Source organism: Rhagoletis zephyria, unplaced genomic scaffold (assembly GCF_001687245.7).
Source record: "Rhagoletis zephyria isolate East Lansing unplaced genomic scaffold, Rhagoletis_zephyria_1.1 Rzeph_scaffold_00282, whole genome shotgun sequence".
NCBI lineage: Eukaryota > Metazoa > Arthropoda > Insecta > Diptera > Tephritidae > Rhagoletis > Rhagoletis zephyria.
In genome coordinates this window covers 98,334-116,877 of record NW_016157366.1, presented here as the reverse complement: position 1 = coordinate 116,877, position 18,544 = coordinate 98,334, and the positions used below count along the sequence as shown (strand labels likewise).

The 18,544-nt window shown below is 34.5% G+C and overlaps 1 protein-coding gene across 1 annotated transcript in view; it reads right to left on the bottom strand.

The window, feature by feature from the left end:
- The window catches only part of Lerp (lysosomal enzyme receptor protein), a 178,204-nt gene that overhangs the window by 81,229 nt on the left and 78,431 nt on the right, over positions 1 to 18,544 (bottom strand). The window contains exon 15 of the mRNA XM_017610114.1: positions 10,219 to 10,286. Within this exon, the coding sequence (XP_017465603.1) occupies positions 10,219 to 10,286 (68 nt within the window). The remainder of the gene's footprint in view (positions 1 to 10,218; positions 10,287 to 18,544) is intronic.

Below are 18,544 nucleotides of genomic sequence, written 5' to 3'. Positions count from 1 at the left end.
CTGATCATTTATGTATACATTTGTCTATATCTATCTCGATTCGTTTTGCCTGTTACAAACAACCGTTATGTGAACAAAGTTATAATACCCTTGTGCACAAGTGCGCTCGGGTATAAAAATTTCTAAGTCTTTTGAATCCTGACGGCAGAGTGAAAAACTAAAAACACAGTTTTACTGCATTTAGCCCATAGTTGTTATTTCGTGTATTTTGAATTTTTTTGTTTTTGTCGCACGGTGTTATTGCTAAATTATGAAACACAAAATCTTTCAGTGGCTCTACTGAAATATATGAAATTTTGAGTTTTGTCGTTACTACTAGTGGACCATCGATATGTAGGATAGGCCTAGATACTTGAACTTGGCGAACACCACAAATTGAGGTAAGCGTCGCGAGAAAATCTTCTACTTTATAATGAAAAATACCAGTTCTATTTTACTAGGACCAAACCTTGTAGACCATTTAGTCACTAGGTGCCAGTACCATCGGATTAGATCAGAAAGGGTATGCACAAACCTACCCCTTCTTATAAGTGCATGGTCATGCGGATCCTCCCAGCAGATCCTAGCGCAATATTATGAAATTAATTTGGCCTAAATTTCATATTTCTTATCGTTGCCCAGAATTTTTGTTAGGTGGGATTACCTTTATTGCTAGTAAAAAAGAATAAATGTATGTGTTTGCGGATATTTTGTATGACCGGCTGTGAAATTGTTACTTTTTAAGCCAATATGTTTTATGATGTATGAAATTTGATGTTCTGTGTGCGATAACATTTTACACACTCGACTGCATTTTACTTTTGCCTCAACCTACATACCATTACTAGTGGATATTATCTCGACCATCTTGGCCAGGTTTACTGTGGCGAAAATGTCAGACAGCAAACGAGATGAGGTTGAACAAATGAGAAAAGATGTCACCGACGGCGCGCCGCGACAGGGGTCAAGGGTATGAAGTGAGTTTTCGTCATTTGCCGAGACGTAGATATCTGGCGAAGTAGTCCAGTAGAACCAGTAGATAGTATCGATGCAACAGTGTCTGTGCAACAAAAATACTTGTTCCCTTACCTACTTACAGACATACTTTAATCATTTTGTTTCGAGACTCATTCATGTATCATTTTTCTCGTTGAAGTTTTTGGTCGGTTGGCTGATTGGATGGTTGAATAAAAATTTATGTGCGTTTCAGACAAACCATTCATGCAACTACTTAGGATTGTTACATGCGGACCGGACATAAACGCGAGAGCATAAAATTTATTAGTTGAAGATTTTGGGTGGATTTTGTGGTGAATTCCATGCGATGCGCTGTACATATTATTGGTAAATATGTACATGCATACCTTTGCACGTACATACATGAATATGTCTTTGTTACGCTTGGATAGCGACACTTTTTAGCTAGTATCCACTCAACCGATTTGAATTTCACTTTTAGCTTTTTTGTAGCATCCTTTTTGGGTAAATTGCCAACCGGAACCGTTAAAGATTTAAGGGGGTAATTTTTGATTTGAATTTTTTTATTAGCTTTCATTAAACTTGCATTCAACAAAAGGCCGCAGTCCCATCGAGCTGAAAGGCAAAGGGCCGGAACTAACAAAAAAAAATTGTTTTGCAAAGAACGACATGGGGACTTTTAATTCGATGAAATACATCATAATTAATCAATAAGAAAATTTTTGATGTTTTGTTGGTTACAGCCTTTTGCATTTCTGGTGGCGATATGTAAGTTCGGTGACAATGCAATCGTGTTGTAAAATAGACCCGCCAGGTGGCACTGATATCAATATATTTGTAAAAATCTTTTTTTCGAAAAAGCAAAAACACTCTTTCAAAACTAGGCCCACTAGGTGTCGCGCTGGAGCCAACATTTTTGTATAAAACGTTTTTTATAACGACCAAAAAAATGTACTTATTTTCTAAAGAAGTTCGCTCTTCAGCAGATTACAAATAACTGAATAGTTTGCTATTACCCAGGACCTAGTATATATAATAGCTATGGAACAAAAAATAACTTTGCCAATTTTTTTTACAAAAGCTAGCAGATCTGAAAACTTTATTCAATGATCTTAAATTTATTAGCTCTGAAATAACATCTTTACTTAGCACATATCTGTAGGATATTTTTCGATAAATTTGTACTTGGCGCTCGGGCTTTTACCCCTTAAAAGTTGTTACAAGCAGGTTAGCATGATGAAAATATCCCACTACTTTGAAGCAGGAGTGGTATTCAATGGATTATATTTAGACTCGGATATCGACCAATCGAAATGCAGTGAATAGCTTCCGGAACGAACTGAGTCGCAAAGCGTATCTTTGAAGGATTTCATATCCCTTCCAAGCTTTCAGAACTTTTTTACTTTAATGACATTCTCCTGGTAGCCTTCTTCTTTGGAGTTTCTCATGCTGAAGATATAATCCTACAATCTTACAATCAGCAGCACTTTATTTGCGCAGTAATAAGTATCTTCTGTCTTACCAAATTTTGAGAAATACCTCCACACAAAATCACATTGGACATGCAATGCAAATACGTAAACAAAATTTGACATTTGAGAGTGATATGTAAACAAAAATTAAAATTTTGAGACGAGATTTACGAAAATAGTCGAAATCAGCAGCGCTACTGCTGATAACTGTTCAATGAGCTTCGCTGTACACAGCTTTTTAAATACCAGATTATTTTTATTAAAAAAAACTGCAAATTTTTACCAGAAAAAAATCTAAAATATTAGCAAATTTTGTCTAACAAAGGGCTTTGGAAAAAAAACTTGAAACCACATGTTCTCTTGGATAGGGTTGCCACTTATACGGAATAAGAAAATTAGTTTTATATGAATGAAAATTTTCTAAACACATTATCAAATAATTATAAAGCAAAATGCGTATGAAAAAGCTTTAACCCGTACATATTCCTGAATAGGGATGGCACCTATCTTACAAGTTTAAATAAATCAAATATTTATTTTAAGTAAAATATCACAATATTGGTATCAAGAGGAAGGTGTTTGCAAATTTTTTATGCAAGTGAGGTGAAATATTGCAATAAGGATGTGTCTAATTAAATATTAAAAAAAAAAAACTTTATTTCACGTCTTTTCTTGGATAGGGTGGCCACCTATCAAGAATACAAATAGAAGTTAAATATGCAAGTAACGGGTGATTTTTTTGAGGTTAGGATTTTCATGCATTAGTATTTGACAGATCACGTGGGATTTCAGACATGGTGTCAAAGAGAAAGATGCTCAGTATGCTTTGACATTTCATCATGAATAGACTTACTAACGAGCAACGCTTGCAAATCATTGAATTTTATTACCAAAATCAGTGTTCGGTTCGCTTTACGTCCGATTTATGGTCTACATAATCGACCAAGTGAGCAAACAATTAATGCGATTGTGACCAAGTTTCGCACTCAGTTTACTTTATTGGACATTAAACCAACCACACGAATGCGTACAGTGCGTACAGAAGAGAATATTGCGTCTGTTTCTGAGAGTGTTGCTGAAGACCGTGAAATGTCGATTCGTCGCCGTTCGCAGCAATTGGGTTTGCGAAACACATTTCGAACCGAACACTGATTTTGGTAATAAAATTCAATGATTTGCAAGCGTTGCTCGTTAGTAAGTCTATTCATGATGAAATGTCAAAGCATACTGAGCATCTTTCTCTTTGACACCATGTCTGAAATCCCACGTGATCTGTCAAATACTAATGCATGAAAATCCTAACCTCAAAAAAATCACCCGTTATATAGGCATATAGCTGGAGTAAAATTTAATATGGATATGAAGCAAAACAGGTTTGAAGCTTTAACCCGAAAATATTTATTTCTGGGCAGGTCATAAAATCATTAATCAATAGAAGAAGACTAAGGAAGCTTAACTCAAAATATTTTATTGAAAATCCTATTTAAAAAAAAATTCAATTCATTAATTTAAGCACAAAGAAAAGTTTTTCCCGGGTTTTTATCACATAATCTACTGTTGAGGATTGGCTAGATGATTAACGCGCGCAACATCAATCAGTAGGTAGTGACCTTGCCACGAAGATGCTGATTAAGGCGTATAAAAATGGAGTGGAATTTTTTCATCAGATATAACTTTGGAACCATAAGTGATATGAGATTGATATCTGATGGGGAAATATGACTAAAAAAGGAGCTTATGGTAAAATGTACCTTAACCCATGAAGTTTTTGAACTCAGTTAAACATGCATGGGTTCCAACACTCTTCTTCTTATATTCACATTATATAAGCGATATCTTTTAAGTCTCAACCAAAATGAATTTGTGCCATAAAAAGCCACACGTGGCTCAAAAAAAAAACAAAAGTTATTGAGTGCTTCATTGTGATTTGCGGCAAACACATTTGTGACACATACTACATACAAACATACAAGCCGATTGTAAAAAAAAAAACACAATCAAAGACATAAGCCATTGTTCTTACTGCAGCCAAGGATACAAAGCATAGAAACAAAAACATTTTAAAGTATACTTTTCAGCGTTCAGAAAGCAAAAGTGGTGCTAACGCAAACATAAACAACATCTGTATATACTTTCTTAAGCCCTAGGTTGATACGTTGTTTTAACATCCACTTGCCTCTTTTAACACTTTTTCCCCATTTTTGGGATTTTTTGCTTTCTTTATACAAATGCACACACACACACACGCATGTACACATTCATCTCGTTTTGCATTTTTCTTGTTTTTTGTCGCGCATTTTAGCGATATTTTTTTGCATCTCACTTAGCACTTTCTAGTCGCTTTTGTTGGCTTTTTTCAAGGCCCATACTGTCACAGCTTCTGTTACTTTGCACTTTTCGCAATGCCCATTATTGCGGTAATAAAAAGGTAAGTCTGAGTGAGTGTGTGTTCATGCGAACATGTGTGCGCTACTGACAATTTCTTTGTATTCACGCTGATTTCATTTGCAGTTGAGTAAACACAGATGTGAGAAAAGTTTTCTTAGACACCGCAGTGAGAGCAAACCATAGAAACCATAAATACACTACATATATGTGTGTGTATGTATGCTTGTAAGTAGAACAATAAAGATAACATCAACATGGCAAGAGAACTATGCGTGTAAATATGTACAAATGTGAGAAAAATGTTTCACGATAACAATAACACATAGTAAAACGCATATGGTATTTATATTGTCGCCTAAGGCAAAGATATGTACAACCAAGAAGCCGTAGCAACAGCAGGGACATCGCCAAAAGCAGTCGACTTCTTACCTCGGTGCTTCATGTACATTTTTATATTTGTATGTATGCAAATTTGTGAATGTTTTCTTCTTTTTTTTACTCTGGTGTCCTTTGCAATTGTTCGCCGGCTGATCCTTAAGCAACCCTATTTAAACTTAGGCGTTCAACGCGCACATCACCTAGCCAACCAAGTGTAGTCACAATCAACGCGAAGTGATGTGAAAATGACAAGTATTCATAATCTGTGAATTACACTTGATGTCAAAGAAAATGTGTCCATACGCACATACATTGCTGTACCTGGCAGGGAACGAAATTATTTCATTTAAATTCCACTGTGAAATATTATAAATTTGGAAGTTTGTGAATAAGTTAGTATGTTTGTTGCTCCTTCATGCTAAAATGGTTAGACATATTTCAATAGGTTAGCATAGAGGATATTCTTTGAAAAGAGTTGCCACCTTTCTCAAAAGTTTAAATCAATTAATTAATAAACAATATCTAATATTTCAACGATGAGGATTTTAAACGAAAGTATTTTAAAGCGCTTTATTTAGATTTTTTTTAAGAGGGTTCCAACCTGTTCAAAAAGTTAAAATCAAATATTTCAATATGGGTAAATAAAAGATGAAAGAGGCTTAAGAATGCTTTATCTCAAAAATATTTTTGACGAAGGTTGCTACATGTAAACTCAAGAATGTTTTATTTCAAAAATATTTTTGACAAGGATTGCCACCTATAGAGAAATTCAAAATCAATTTAATTAACAAGTTAAACAAGATATGCTACTATTAAAAAATATCAAATGGGAGAAGTTTAGGAATGATTTATTTCGAAAATATTTTTGACGAGGGTCGCCACCTGTTAAGAATTTTAAGAAACAATTTAAATAGGAAGTTAAAGAAAATATGGGTACCCAAAGAGGGAGGTTTAAGAAAAAATGTATTTCCAAAATATTTTTGAAGGCAATTTCCACCTGTTTAGAAATTTAAAATCAGTTTAATAAAAAAGTTGAACGAAATATTTTAATATTATTAATATATTTTATATAAAACGGGAGAGGTTTAAGACTGATTTATTTCTAAAACATTTTTGACGAGAGTTGCCACCTGTTTAGAAATTCGAAATCCAAAAATATTTATAAGTTAAACAAAATAATATGTTAATACGGGTATCAAATGGAAAGGGATCCAGAAAGCTCTAATTGAAAAATATTTATGATTAGAATATAGTAAAATTTTTCGAGGAATAATTTTGTAAAGAATTGTAGTCCTTTAGCTCTCTGATGAGGGGGTCATTTTGACACTTTTTTTTTAAATGTCCTAAAAAATTTTTCGCCGGAAAATTTCACTTAGGGTAGGTATTCTCAGACAAAATCTTTATACAAAGAACCTGAAAGTCCACAGAAAATAAAAAAACAAATAAGCAATAATGTTTTTTTGTGTAAACCTGATCAGAAATATATTCTTGTCTACAAAATTTTGTTTAAGTACCTTGCCATTAAAGAAGTAATACAAGGTTTCTTGGAGAAATATGGTTCTAGCAAATAAGGTGTTTCTGTTTCAAATATGCTAAAATCATTGGAAAAAAGTATGGATCTCGTTTTTCAGTGAAAGCATTTTTATTTCCCTGACCTCCTCTTACTTCAGGGAAGAATAACTGAAATTAAAATATTAACCCACTAGAAGCCTTGGCCTTGTGGAAAAAATAGACATATTAGGTAATTTGTGATCCATATGCATGAAAGTACAATAATGTAAATTATGCCACTATCATTTACTAACTTCCTGCACATAAATTTCATTCGCGAAAGTTCAAGTAAACTGCTCATATCCTGTCGCGTCGCCAAAGCGTTATGAAAAAGTAAAACCAAAGTTATTCTTGCAAGCTCATAGAAATAAATAATAATAACATTGATTTGAGTTACTTTCCAAAACATAAACAACCAAAGCAGAGAACAAAGCAAAAATATAGCAATCATACGCCGTGTAGGTTGCAGCATAACAACTTGGCACATAATTTATTCGCGACCAGCATGAGTGGATCGCGAGGCAGATTGCCAGACATGGCCAAAAACATGACCAAAATACCCACATGCATATATGCACTACTTACACATGCAGCATATTCGCAATTGTCGCGCAGCATAAACACACGTACTAATTTAGGAACATACCGCATTACATCTACAACCAAGTGCAACTAAATGCTGATACATATTTACATATGTATTTAGTTTAACTTTAAAGTGCTATTGCATATCTTCAACGAGTTTGAAACAAAATGCCAACGCAACTTAGCACCATAGTATGTACAGTATATTTTGCTTAGCTGCACATCCTTCTTTGCACGAAAAACTTGTGCACTTAACCGAAAAAGGCACTTAAGCGAATTTTCTTTACTACTTCAATGAGGAAGGTATCCAAATCCCTATGAAACCAAATAATGGAGAAGCACTTACCACGTAGAAATTACTGCAAGCGAAATTTTTACCGAATAGTATCTTCTTCTTCTTCTTTTTTGGCGCTGTAACCGCCTAAGCGATTTTGGCCGAGTTCAGCAAAGCACGCCAGTCGTTTCTCCTCTGTGCCAACTGACGCCAATTGGAAACGCCAAGTGAAGCCAAGTCCTTCTCCACCTGATCTTTCCATCGCAGTGGGGGCCTCCCTCTTCCTCTGCTACCACCAGCGGGTTCCGAGTTGAATACTTTCAGAGCTGGAGCGTCGGTGTCCATTCGAACGACATGACCAAGCCAGCGGAGCCGCTGTATTTTAATTCGCTGCACTATGTCCATATCGTTGTAAAGCTCATACAGCTCATCGTTCCATCGTCTGCGGTACTCGCCGTCGCCAACGCGTAAAGGACCGTAAATCTTCCGCAAAATCTTTCTCTCAAACACCCCAAGAGCCGCCTCATCGGATGTTGTCATTGTCCATGCTTCTGCGCCATATACCAGCACGGGCATGATGAGTGACTTATAGAGCGTGGTTTTCGTACGTCGAGAGAATAGTATCTAATTATCTATATAACTACATAAATTTATAGCCATTTTCATTGTTCGGCGAGATGAACAAAATAAATAAAAAGTTGTAAAATTAGGCAATTGTAGGGCCAGTGCAGGTAAACGTAATACTTTCTTTGATAATTGATACTAGTCGCACAATTTTTAAGGCAGGTATCGCCAATGTGCAGGTATGCTAAATGGTTCTATCGGAGCAGTTTCCTTATAAATGTTAAAAATAATGCCTCTGATGCTCATTTTGGGGTAGGTATCTTAAATGTGCACTTAAGCATAGAGGCAACAAAGCAAAATATACTGTACTTGCAAAAAATCCAGTGGCAACAAAAGTGTGTGTGTTATGAAACAGTAATGCCGCAAGCAAGGCGAAAACATGAAAACTAACACCAACTTTTCGACGTTACAAAACTTGCACGCGTTCCGTCGTCGTTGGCGTTGGCGCCGGCAACAATGTAAAGTGCAACTTTTGCCGCTGCTGCAACAACTCATTTTATTGCTATTATGTTGCATGTTGTTAAAGTACTTTTGCAAAGATTTAGAACTATGTACGTACTATGTATTTATGTGTGTCACCCATTTACGTAAATTGTGTGAACGCATAGTTTTGCCCACCACTTACAAGGCGATTGCAGATTAGTTCGATTGTTTTTCCGACTGTTTCGGTTGTGAAGCGAGAAAGGTGGGCGGTGAAAGCATTTATTAGTTTGTGGTTGGAAATTGGAATAAGTATTAAGTTTTAGATTACTTTTGTTAGAGGAGAACAAAAAAATATTTTATGAACAAGATGTTAGTTATTAGTATTCTATTAAGAAATTTTTAATTTTCATTGAATAGTTTGGCGTTATGTGCAGGCAGCCGAAATAATACCTTATAAAATAGTAAAACTGCGTTTTAAGTTCTGCTCTCTGACGCCGGGAAATTTCAAGGATATCATTAATTAAAACAATTATTGGAAAAATTCAGTGCAATGTAGAATAAAAATATGGGTAACAACAAATTAAATAGAAAGTTCTGTAGACCTGGAAAATAATAACGTTTTTGGCGCACAAAGACGGATAGGTATTGGAAATGTCTTTTTAAAATTACACCCATGAATACTTTTGAAAATTTGCAATATTAATTTTTGAAAAAATGTATTTGTTAAGGACTATGGACTAAGGACTATACACATAACCACATCCTCGAATTTCGTCCTTTTAACTTTATTAGCTAAAAAATTAAAAACAAATCTGGCGATTGGTTTAAAACAGAGCAGAGGCCGACAGACTTTTAAAGGAGCGCTATATTAGAAACAATTCCAATAGACGATATGCCGATTTTCCAAAAACGGAGATAAGCATATCCCCTGTAAGTGTTCTGCCTTTAGCAGAGTACGAATTAGTCTCGGGTTCCTGGGTGCAGACTTGCTGCCCAACCTGGAGACAACTGCCAAAATAGGGTACAACAAGGTGCTACCGTTCGCCAAGAATAATGCGATGTCATTCAATATTACACGTGGTTTCCGGAGATCAGCTGTGTAATTGGGTCGTAGTTTTTCTGATAAGGCCATGGCCTTATTTGATATCCCTGAATGGTAGGCATTAATAATAGTCTATTTTCAGAGTTGACAATAACTTTTTTATGAAACTGAAAGTCGTTTCGCGAACCAGTTCATAGAACTAATTTCTTCGCCCGCAGTATTATTCATACATTTGGAATGTAAAGTCCAAATCACACTATTGGTTCGTTTGTAGAGATTTATACATTTTGGCGCAAAGTAATGCTGTCTAGAAACTTTTTATCCAGAATGAGTTCAGCTCAATAAAAACATTTCAAAACGAAACCACTCTTTAACTGTCAAAATGTACAAATCTGTCAATGCACCAATCGTAGGATTTGGCCTTTGGACATTCCGGTGCATGAATAATAGTATTGCCCTAAAAAGCATATTATCAACAAATTAACGTATTAACATACGCACAATAAGAAACATGATCTACTTACATTGTTTAAGTTAATATCACGCTGGGTATCACCACTGCAAATTAATTGCAACTGTACATTTGTTGTGCCTAAAATGAAAGTATAAGAGAAAAGTTATTTAAAAAAATATTGTATATTGTTTCGGAGTAAATGCAACACGTATATACTAGTATACTCCTTGTATATATGTAGATTTACATAGAACATGTCCATTAAAACCAACCACTTTATGTATTAATGTAATTATTAAATGAAAGACATTACTGCGAAATCATAAATGATTGAGTTTCCAAATAACTACTTCCAAAAGTTTTTCAGATCATTTTGGGATAATTTTAACGATGAATGCTGTCAGCAAGTCTAATTCATTCCTGCATATCTTTATGGCATAAAATTTTTAAAATATAAACCAACATATCTACATACACTCTAAAAAAAAATTGTGTAGATTTCCTACCTAAAAGGTAGGTTACTGATTTCCTACCTTATTATTCGCGAAATTACATGCTCGATTATTCAACGAATAGTTGGTTTAAACTTCGGACTTTTTAGAGTGTAATATAGCTGCTGTGGTGTGCGTAAATTTACTAAGAAAGTGTGTACAAGCTACAAAATACACATCTGCTGTTTGATTTCACCCTTAGAATTGTGTAAAGCCACTAACAAAAAGGATTTTTACACACGAGAATGTGCAAACGAGAAAAATACATATTCATCGTGTAAACTTACCAAAAAAATTTAAAAATAAACAAAAATATACTCGATTTATAGTCGCATTTTTAAACAGATTTTTTAGAGTGTACTAGGAATGTTAATCCCGATCTTTTTGCGTTCCCAAAAATCCCAGGATTCTTTTAAAATCGTCCCGAAACTCCTTTTCTTGACCAGTATTTTCTTCTATATTTTCTTATATTTCTTTTTTTATTTAATAATTGATAATTTTTTTTTAAATGCCTGGCTCATAAATGTTACACACAAAAATCAATATATTCGCGAAACCACGGGCCAAATATAGTAAAATTCAACTGTTTGGTGCATAAGTACTGGTATTGAAAATGTCCTTTTAAAATTTTATCCTTGAAATTTGGCGATATTTGTTTTTGAAAAAATTATATGTTAAGGGCTTGTGTAAACTCGATAATATCCTCGAATTTCGTCCCTCTAACTTTACAAACTTAAAAATTGACCTATTCGTCCTTGTGATTCCAAAAAATTTTAATTATTTCAAATTCAAAAGAAATTTCGTCTTTAATTTGGTACCTATATCTATATTCTAAATTGCACTGAATTTTTTAAATAATTTTTGGAATTAATCATGACATCAGAGAGAAAATATAAAAACGCCTCTTTAAATGAAAAAGTAGTTCAACCCCATTTATTTATTATTTATTTTATGGTAGGAGAGCTTCTCAAACAATATAGAAGCAATTTTTTCGATTTAATTTGTTGAAAAGTAATGAATATCTAAATCCCGAGACTAATCCCGGGATGGTAAAAAGCGAAAAACTTAACATCTCTACTACATACATATGTACATACACACATGCGTACACATAATTTCCAGCCCGAAATTCATTATAATACTTGTCAGAATAGGGATGAATAAAAGTAAAGCTTTTACTGTTATAAGTCAATCAAAATGTAAAACTTTCACTTGCAGTTGGCATGCATAGCTGAAAACCAGGCTGAGAAGAGTGATGTTTGTATGTAGACTTGTGTATAAGGAAAAAAGCAAACGCCAGACCCTTTTGTAATCAAAATCCCTATATAAAACAAAATAATTATGACGGAAACAAAGTGGTTGAGTAGTTAAAAGCCAATAGCGCAAATTTTAATACAATACATAGTACAGTACACTGAGTGTAGACTATTTAATACTTATTCTAAGAGAAAAGTAAACAACAGTAAATATAATTATACACAGAAACTTGAGACCCTTAAATGGATTTTTCTTTACGCTCTTTTTTCACTGCAGTCAGAAGTTTGAGCTAGACTTTTATAAAAAAAAAAAAAAATATATAAACATTAAATAGACAAAAGAGAAATAACCAAAACTGGTCGAAATGTCAGTTAACTTAATTAGCTGACCGCAAGTGTATATATGTTCATTGCTGCATTTTTTTTTTTTTAATTCCGATAGTAGTATTTTTTGACTCAGCACAACGTACATAGGTATGTATGTACAAAACATTTGCTATACTACAAATTCGCCACTGTACGCGCCTCATCATATTAGTGTACATAATTATAGTTATGGACGTAATTTTAAATATTAAGCTTTATTTTATCTCTCCAGTTTATACATAGGTAGATATAGTCCTGACCGTCACTGTTCTATTTAATAGTCATTTCACATTTTCTATCCTCCAGCGTTTTATTACTTTTAAACGTTCGGCATTTCCCTAGCCTATTTGAACTTTTTCATCCCTAATCTGTTTCAGACAAATTAACGCAACAAATTTGCCACAAAATCCCAAAAACAATCCTTCACACAATCCGACCATTACCATTTTAATCTCAGCCTGCAATAGTCATATGCCTGTCTCATGCTCAAAGTGTATCACATATGTATTGCATATATGTATATATATGTACATGTATGAATGTGTGAAATAACGAAAAATGGCTAGTGCAAATCACAGATAAGGAGGCGTAAGCCATGAAAAATCCCAAATTCTCTAATAAAAACTTTGAAAACTGTGACACTTTTCATGGCTGCAGTTGAAGCTGCTTGGCTGTGTGTTCAATCCCTGTGGGGAAAATCTCTAGTTCTGAACTGGGGCGTTTCTAGTACATTTAGACCCAGTACTGGTTCGCGATAAATCTCTTTTGCATGCAAGCAACTGGCGAATTTAACATGGCGATGTCCTAGGAAGTGTCAATTGCCTCCCGCTGCATCCCTTTTTCGATAGTTCCGAACTAGTCCTAAATTCTATAGTTCCGAACCTGTTCTAAAATCGACAGACGAAAGAAAAAGGTATCATGATTTTTCAACCTTTCAGTTCTGTCGTGTGCGATTTTACATTATTTTCAAAGAAACGTTTTTTTCAATTTGAAATTAAATTTGTTTGAGTGATTGTAAGAAATGTACGTTTACATACCTTGCCGTAGCTGACTTTGCAGAGGTGCTCGCTGTTATTGGTTAGATTCCAGACGGCCCCAAGATGTTAATATGTTAACACAAAGCTTTGTTTTGTATTACCAAACTATGAAATAGCATCTGCGAAGCACAGAATAGAAGCGTATTTGAACGAAAATGCCGCCGAACACATATCTATGTAAAGTAAAAAAGCCCCCCGCTGCATCCCTTATTCGAAAGTTGACAAATAGTTCTAAATTCGACAAATAGGATCTAGTTCGTTCTGCATCCCTTTTTCTATAGTTCCGAACCAATTCTAAATTCGTCACTTTAGATATAGATTTGTAGTGAAAAAAACTGAAAAATTGGTTTCTTAAAAGTACCCCTTTTCGCCGATTTTGGACTGGTGGGGATCTAGTTCCTATCGGACTAGTTCCTTTTTGGCGATAAAGACCTAGTACGGAACTAGAAATTTGATTCACTAGTCCGCGGTTTCCCTGCAGGGATTACACAAGCATACATATGTATGCGCATGCTTGTACTAAATTAATTTTTGACACATGTATAGTCAAAAGGGGTATATGTTCAAGTGTAGACCACTTCGTAGTAGAGTATACCATGTATTTATGTTTAAAAGCAGGCAAATTTAATGTTGCTTTTGCGCTTCATAAAGGCAATAACAATAATCATACTCGTAATATGCGAAGTCAGAACTCGCCAACTGTTGACGAATTTCGGAAATAGCTCCAATGAGTGCTTAAAGATAACTTTGATGTGTTGAACACCACTTTTTGGCGGATACTGTATTTTTATTATCATTTTTTATATGTCAGAAGAAGAAATTTCGAGATGCACACGAAACTAGAGCTTTGTAAAAAAAAATTAATGAGAAGTTATTTTACTTGCATCCTTGCAGACAATCTCCGAGTTAGTATGTAATGCTATTTGAAATATCCGTATAATTTTTCTATAAAATTTAATATATTACAAATTAGGGGTTTTAAAAACTGAGGAAGGTCCAATCAAAAGATGATATTTCCACTAAATATATACATAGTACATTATTTTACAGGTGGAGTTAAAGTTTGAGACGATTTACAAAATGAAGCTTTTTTTATTTTTTATGAATTTGAGTGTTAGTGTTAGTTAGTATATTTTTGAAGATATTAAATTCTGGAAATTTTATTAATAATTGTATAATTTCTTAAGTATGTATTTTCCTTATCTTATCAATTTAACTGAGTAAAATGTTTCTCATTCTAAAATATTTTCGACAGTAAACTTTCTTGAATCTCTTTAGTTTGATACCTGTATTGTAATATTTCACTCATTTTATTAATTTAATTAAAATTTTCAAACAGGTGGCAACCTTCCACTAAAATATTTTCGGCTGTAGCCTTCTTAAACTTTTTTATAGGCAAATATTTACATTATGTTATCAATTTACTTAACAGTTGGCAACTATCTAATTATGATTTCTTCTATATTTTAAGTTAGACCCTTAGCAATGCATCGATGATAACTTCACTCAACTCCATGGAATAGTTTTCGAGTGATGCGCGTACAAACATTCATATAGATAGACAGAGAGATAGACAGACAGACAGACAAAAGTTATAAAAAATTTTGATTTGGCTTTTCAAGCTCTAATAAAGATCGCCATATTATTTTTTTCTTTAGTATTAAATTTGAAGTGTAATAGGTAGAAAGACGAACAATTTTTGGAGACTTTCGGCTTTATTTTTTAAGGCAAAAGCGAAGGGCGAATAAGTTTTAAGCAAATAATAATCCGTAATTTTTGCTCTTATTTTTGGGAATTCATAAAAAGTTCTCCACAAGTCCGGAAACTTCTCAAAAAATTGCGACAAGTTAAAAAAAAACTATAATGTACCGAAATAGAAGTTACGAAGAGTCTGTTTAAGTCTAGAATAAACCCGAGATTTCCCGATCAAATCCCGAAAGGTCCCGAAACATGCAAAAATGCACCGAAAATTTTTGTCAAAAACAATTTCAGTTATAAAAAAGTCAGAAACTCCATTGTATTGTAGGCCGTGCATACCATGTTTGACAGCAACAGATGTAGATGGCCAATCTTTCACATTTCTTCACTACACCGACCACAACCATCTCCCCGACGAGGAAGGTGAAGTTGCAATTACGCATAAACGTCGATGGCACACCAATTCCGACGATGAATATTACTAAACTTTTAGGTTTTACCTTTGACAGCTCGCACACAACCGCCAAAATATCGCTCGCCTGCAACACTTGAGGCAAAAACAAAGAAACATTTTTAGCAAGATAAAATTCAATTGGCTGGTCAGTTCTAAACAATGCTGCTGCTGCTGTTCGGTCACCGGGAACAAGTAGTACGCATTGGGCGAAGGTACTGACTTGTCAGAACACCGAACTTCGAATAGCAGCCTTAAAATGTCGCCTGAACACCATTTGTAAAGTGAGTCCTCAATGCTCCCAGTTGAGGAGCACAATTTAATGCTCAGAACGAAATTCTTGCTGGACTGCTAGCGCACCACCAACAACAGCAAAGGACTATATTAAACATATTTTATCAACTTGACTCCTAATATATTTAAATGAAGCAGATTCTGAGTCAATTTCCTTAGAGTCTCCTCTCCCTCTAACAAAATGAAATTTTTTATAATATCGAACCTTCGTCGACTAAGATCAAATCCTGCATATTTGAAGGAGGATCTTTGAGTTCTTTTTGGAAATACTGCTTGCAATACCTTCTTTACTTTCAAAAACCGGTTCAAAGTGTCACCCACAGAATCTCAAAAAAAAAAAAAACAATTTTATAAAAAGCTTAGAGCTGTATGTAATTTCTGCACTTGCCGCTATCAGAGTAAGTAAGTAAGAGTACAAAAATGCAAAGCTTTTGCAACAATCCGCAAGAATGCGAAAAAATGCAGCACTGCGGTAAAATCATAGTACATTCTCAAGTGTCAAGAAAGAGAAAAAAAGTGAAAGAAAGGAAAAAGTAGAAGTAATAGATACATACATAAGTACATACTATGTAGCTTTGAAGTGGAGTTATATTGCACTTGAAGGAAAAAGAAAAAAAAACTGAACTGAACTGAGTTCTGAATGCGTGTTTCGCCATTGGCCATGCAACTTAGCAATTAAGACTTTGACATTTGCGATGATGTACGTAATTGAGCTCAACACGCAAACGAGAACTTCATGAGAGAAAAGACAAAGCCACTTGGCAAATAAATCGGATTTCAAATTGTTGGTGGTGTCTCGAACTAAAAAACAAAAGAAAGCAATATTCTGGCTTGAGCTTGTGACAGGGTATGACATGAAAGCCTTTTGTGTGGCAGGGCATTTGATAACAATAAAGGTCAGTCAGGCGGTCACATAAAAAAAGGAGAAGTAGAGTTTGTAAAAAGGGCTTTTTGTTCTTTACGATTTTTTTTTTTATGTGTTTAACATGTCATAGGAGCCCTTAAAAAATAGATATTCACTAGCGTGTACTAGATAGATAAAGTGTTCATGTTTAAGACATCTCTCTTAAGAGTTACCTACACTGGCACGCCCATAGCTCTTATGGGTGGAAATGGTAAATATTATACTATCTTAATGAAATTCAGAGTAAATTCGTATGCTGGTTTTATTCAGAAAAGCCTAAGACTGATAGAACGCCAAACCCACCTTCTACAAAGCTTTTTTGGCTCCAAGAAATACATTTTATGAATTTTGGAAAAAAATTAACAAACACATCTATATATATATATCTATAGATATATCTATATTTATAATACGTGAAGGGATTTTTTGTCCAGGGCATCAGATCGGCACCGTTCTTTCGAATTTCAAATATTAAAGGTCGAAGTAAAGGCCTGTAGATGGGCGATAAGATTTTAGTTTCTGAAGTCAGAACTTTTTTATCTGTAGAGGGTGATTTGGAATTTAATGAAGAAGTTGTGTATAGGTGCATCATTAAGTATAAAAAAATAGTTACGAATTAGAAAAAATAATGACGAAAAAAGTTGTACTTGTTCAAATATTCAGACAACAGAGAATACTTTATTCAGTCATTTAAGTTTTGGATGTGTAATATTTAGTTTTAAAACAAGCTTGTAACTGACAGAAAATAATACATTGCTTTATTAAATATATAGATTTTCTGACGATATCTTCATGGCTGCGGCTCAAGTGGAGCCTTAGGGCGCAGTTACCCACCGACGTAAAATCGGAGACCGTGTCAGCTGGCATGAGATATCTAATGGGATTTTCGTGTTAACGAAAACTCACCACGAAAACTCACCACGAAAACTCACCACAGCGGCAATTATATACATATGTATGTTGGTACGGACCGCAAGTACGGAAAGGCCGCTCCGTCGCTGGTTAACTGGCACCGACTCCCACTCTACCTACTGTACATAATTAACCCGTGGCTTAGATTTCGAAAATTGGTTTGAGATATTTACAACACTGTTCAGTTGGTCAGTTACTATTTATTTTATTGATAACCCACCGACCTGAAACATCGAGGCGTATTCCCTATGAACATAGTAAATTAAACCTGTTGCAATCAACGTAGACTAAAAAGCTCGACCGGAATCAGATATTCAAGCCATTTTTTAACAAACCAGGAATTCATAAATGTTAACAAAAACAATATAATATTTTCCAGCTTGTACAGATAGGTTCCTTAAATCAATAAGTTATAAAATACTGAATTTGTGTATGCAAGTTTCCTTCGTTGACTCTCCTGACACAACTTGTAAGAACCGCACCTCAGCTACAAAATCGCATTACCCGCTCTCAATCGAATCAAAAGGAACTCTTCAGTTTGGAGCAAAAAGTGAATGCAATAAAGTGCACACATTCATACATATATGTATGTACATATATAAATTGAAATGTATTCATGAGGGACGTATGTAAAACAAAAAGAACTAAAAAGAGCGTTGGGCTCTTAGAGCAAAAGGACTCATAAAAAGTAGGAGGAGGAGACAGAAATGAAAATACCACGGATTTGTACTTTTAATCGGGCAACAGAAATGAAAATGGCTTCAACGCTTCTCTGCGTAATGGAGACCACTACGAAAGAGGCATAAATGCAGGCATTCTGCTCCCGCTTCATGCCTTATCGAAGCTTTTTACATCAAATTAATCACGCAACAACATTGTAAGAATTGTATTGATTCCTGCAGTTGTAAGTTTTTTTAGCTCAGAAAAAATACTATTAATTCATGCATACCATTCATAGTACCTTCCAACTGCAAAACAAGTTGTTTT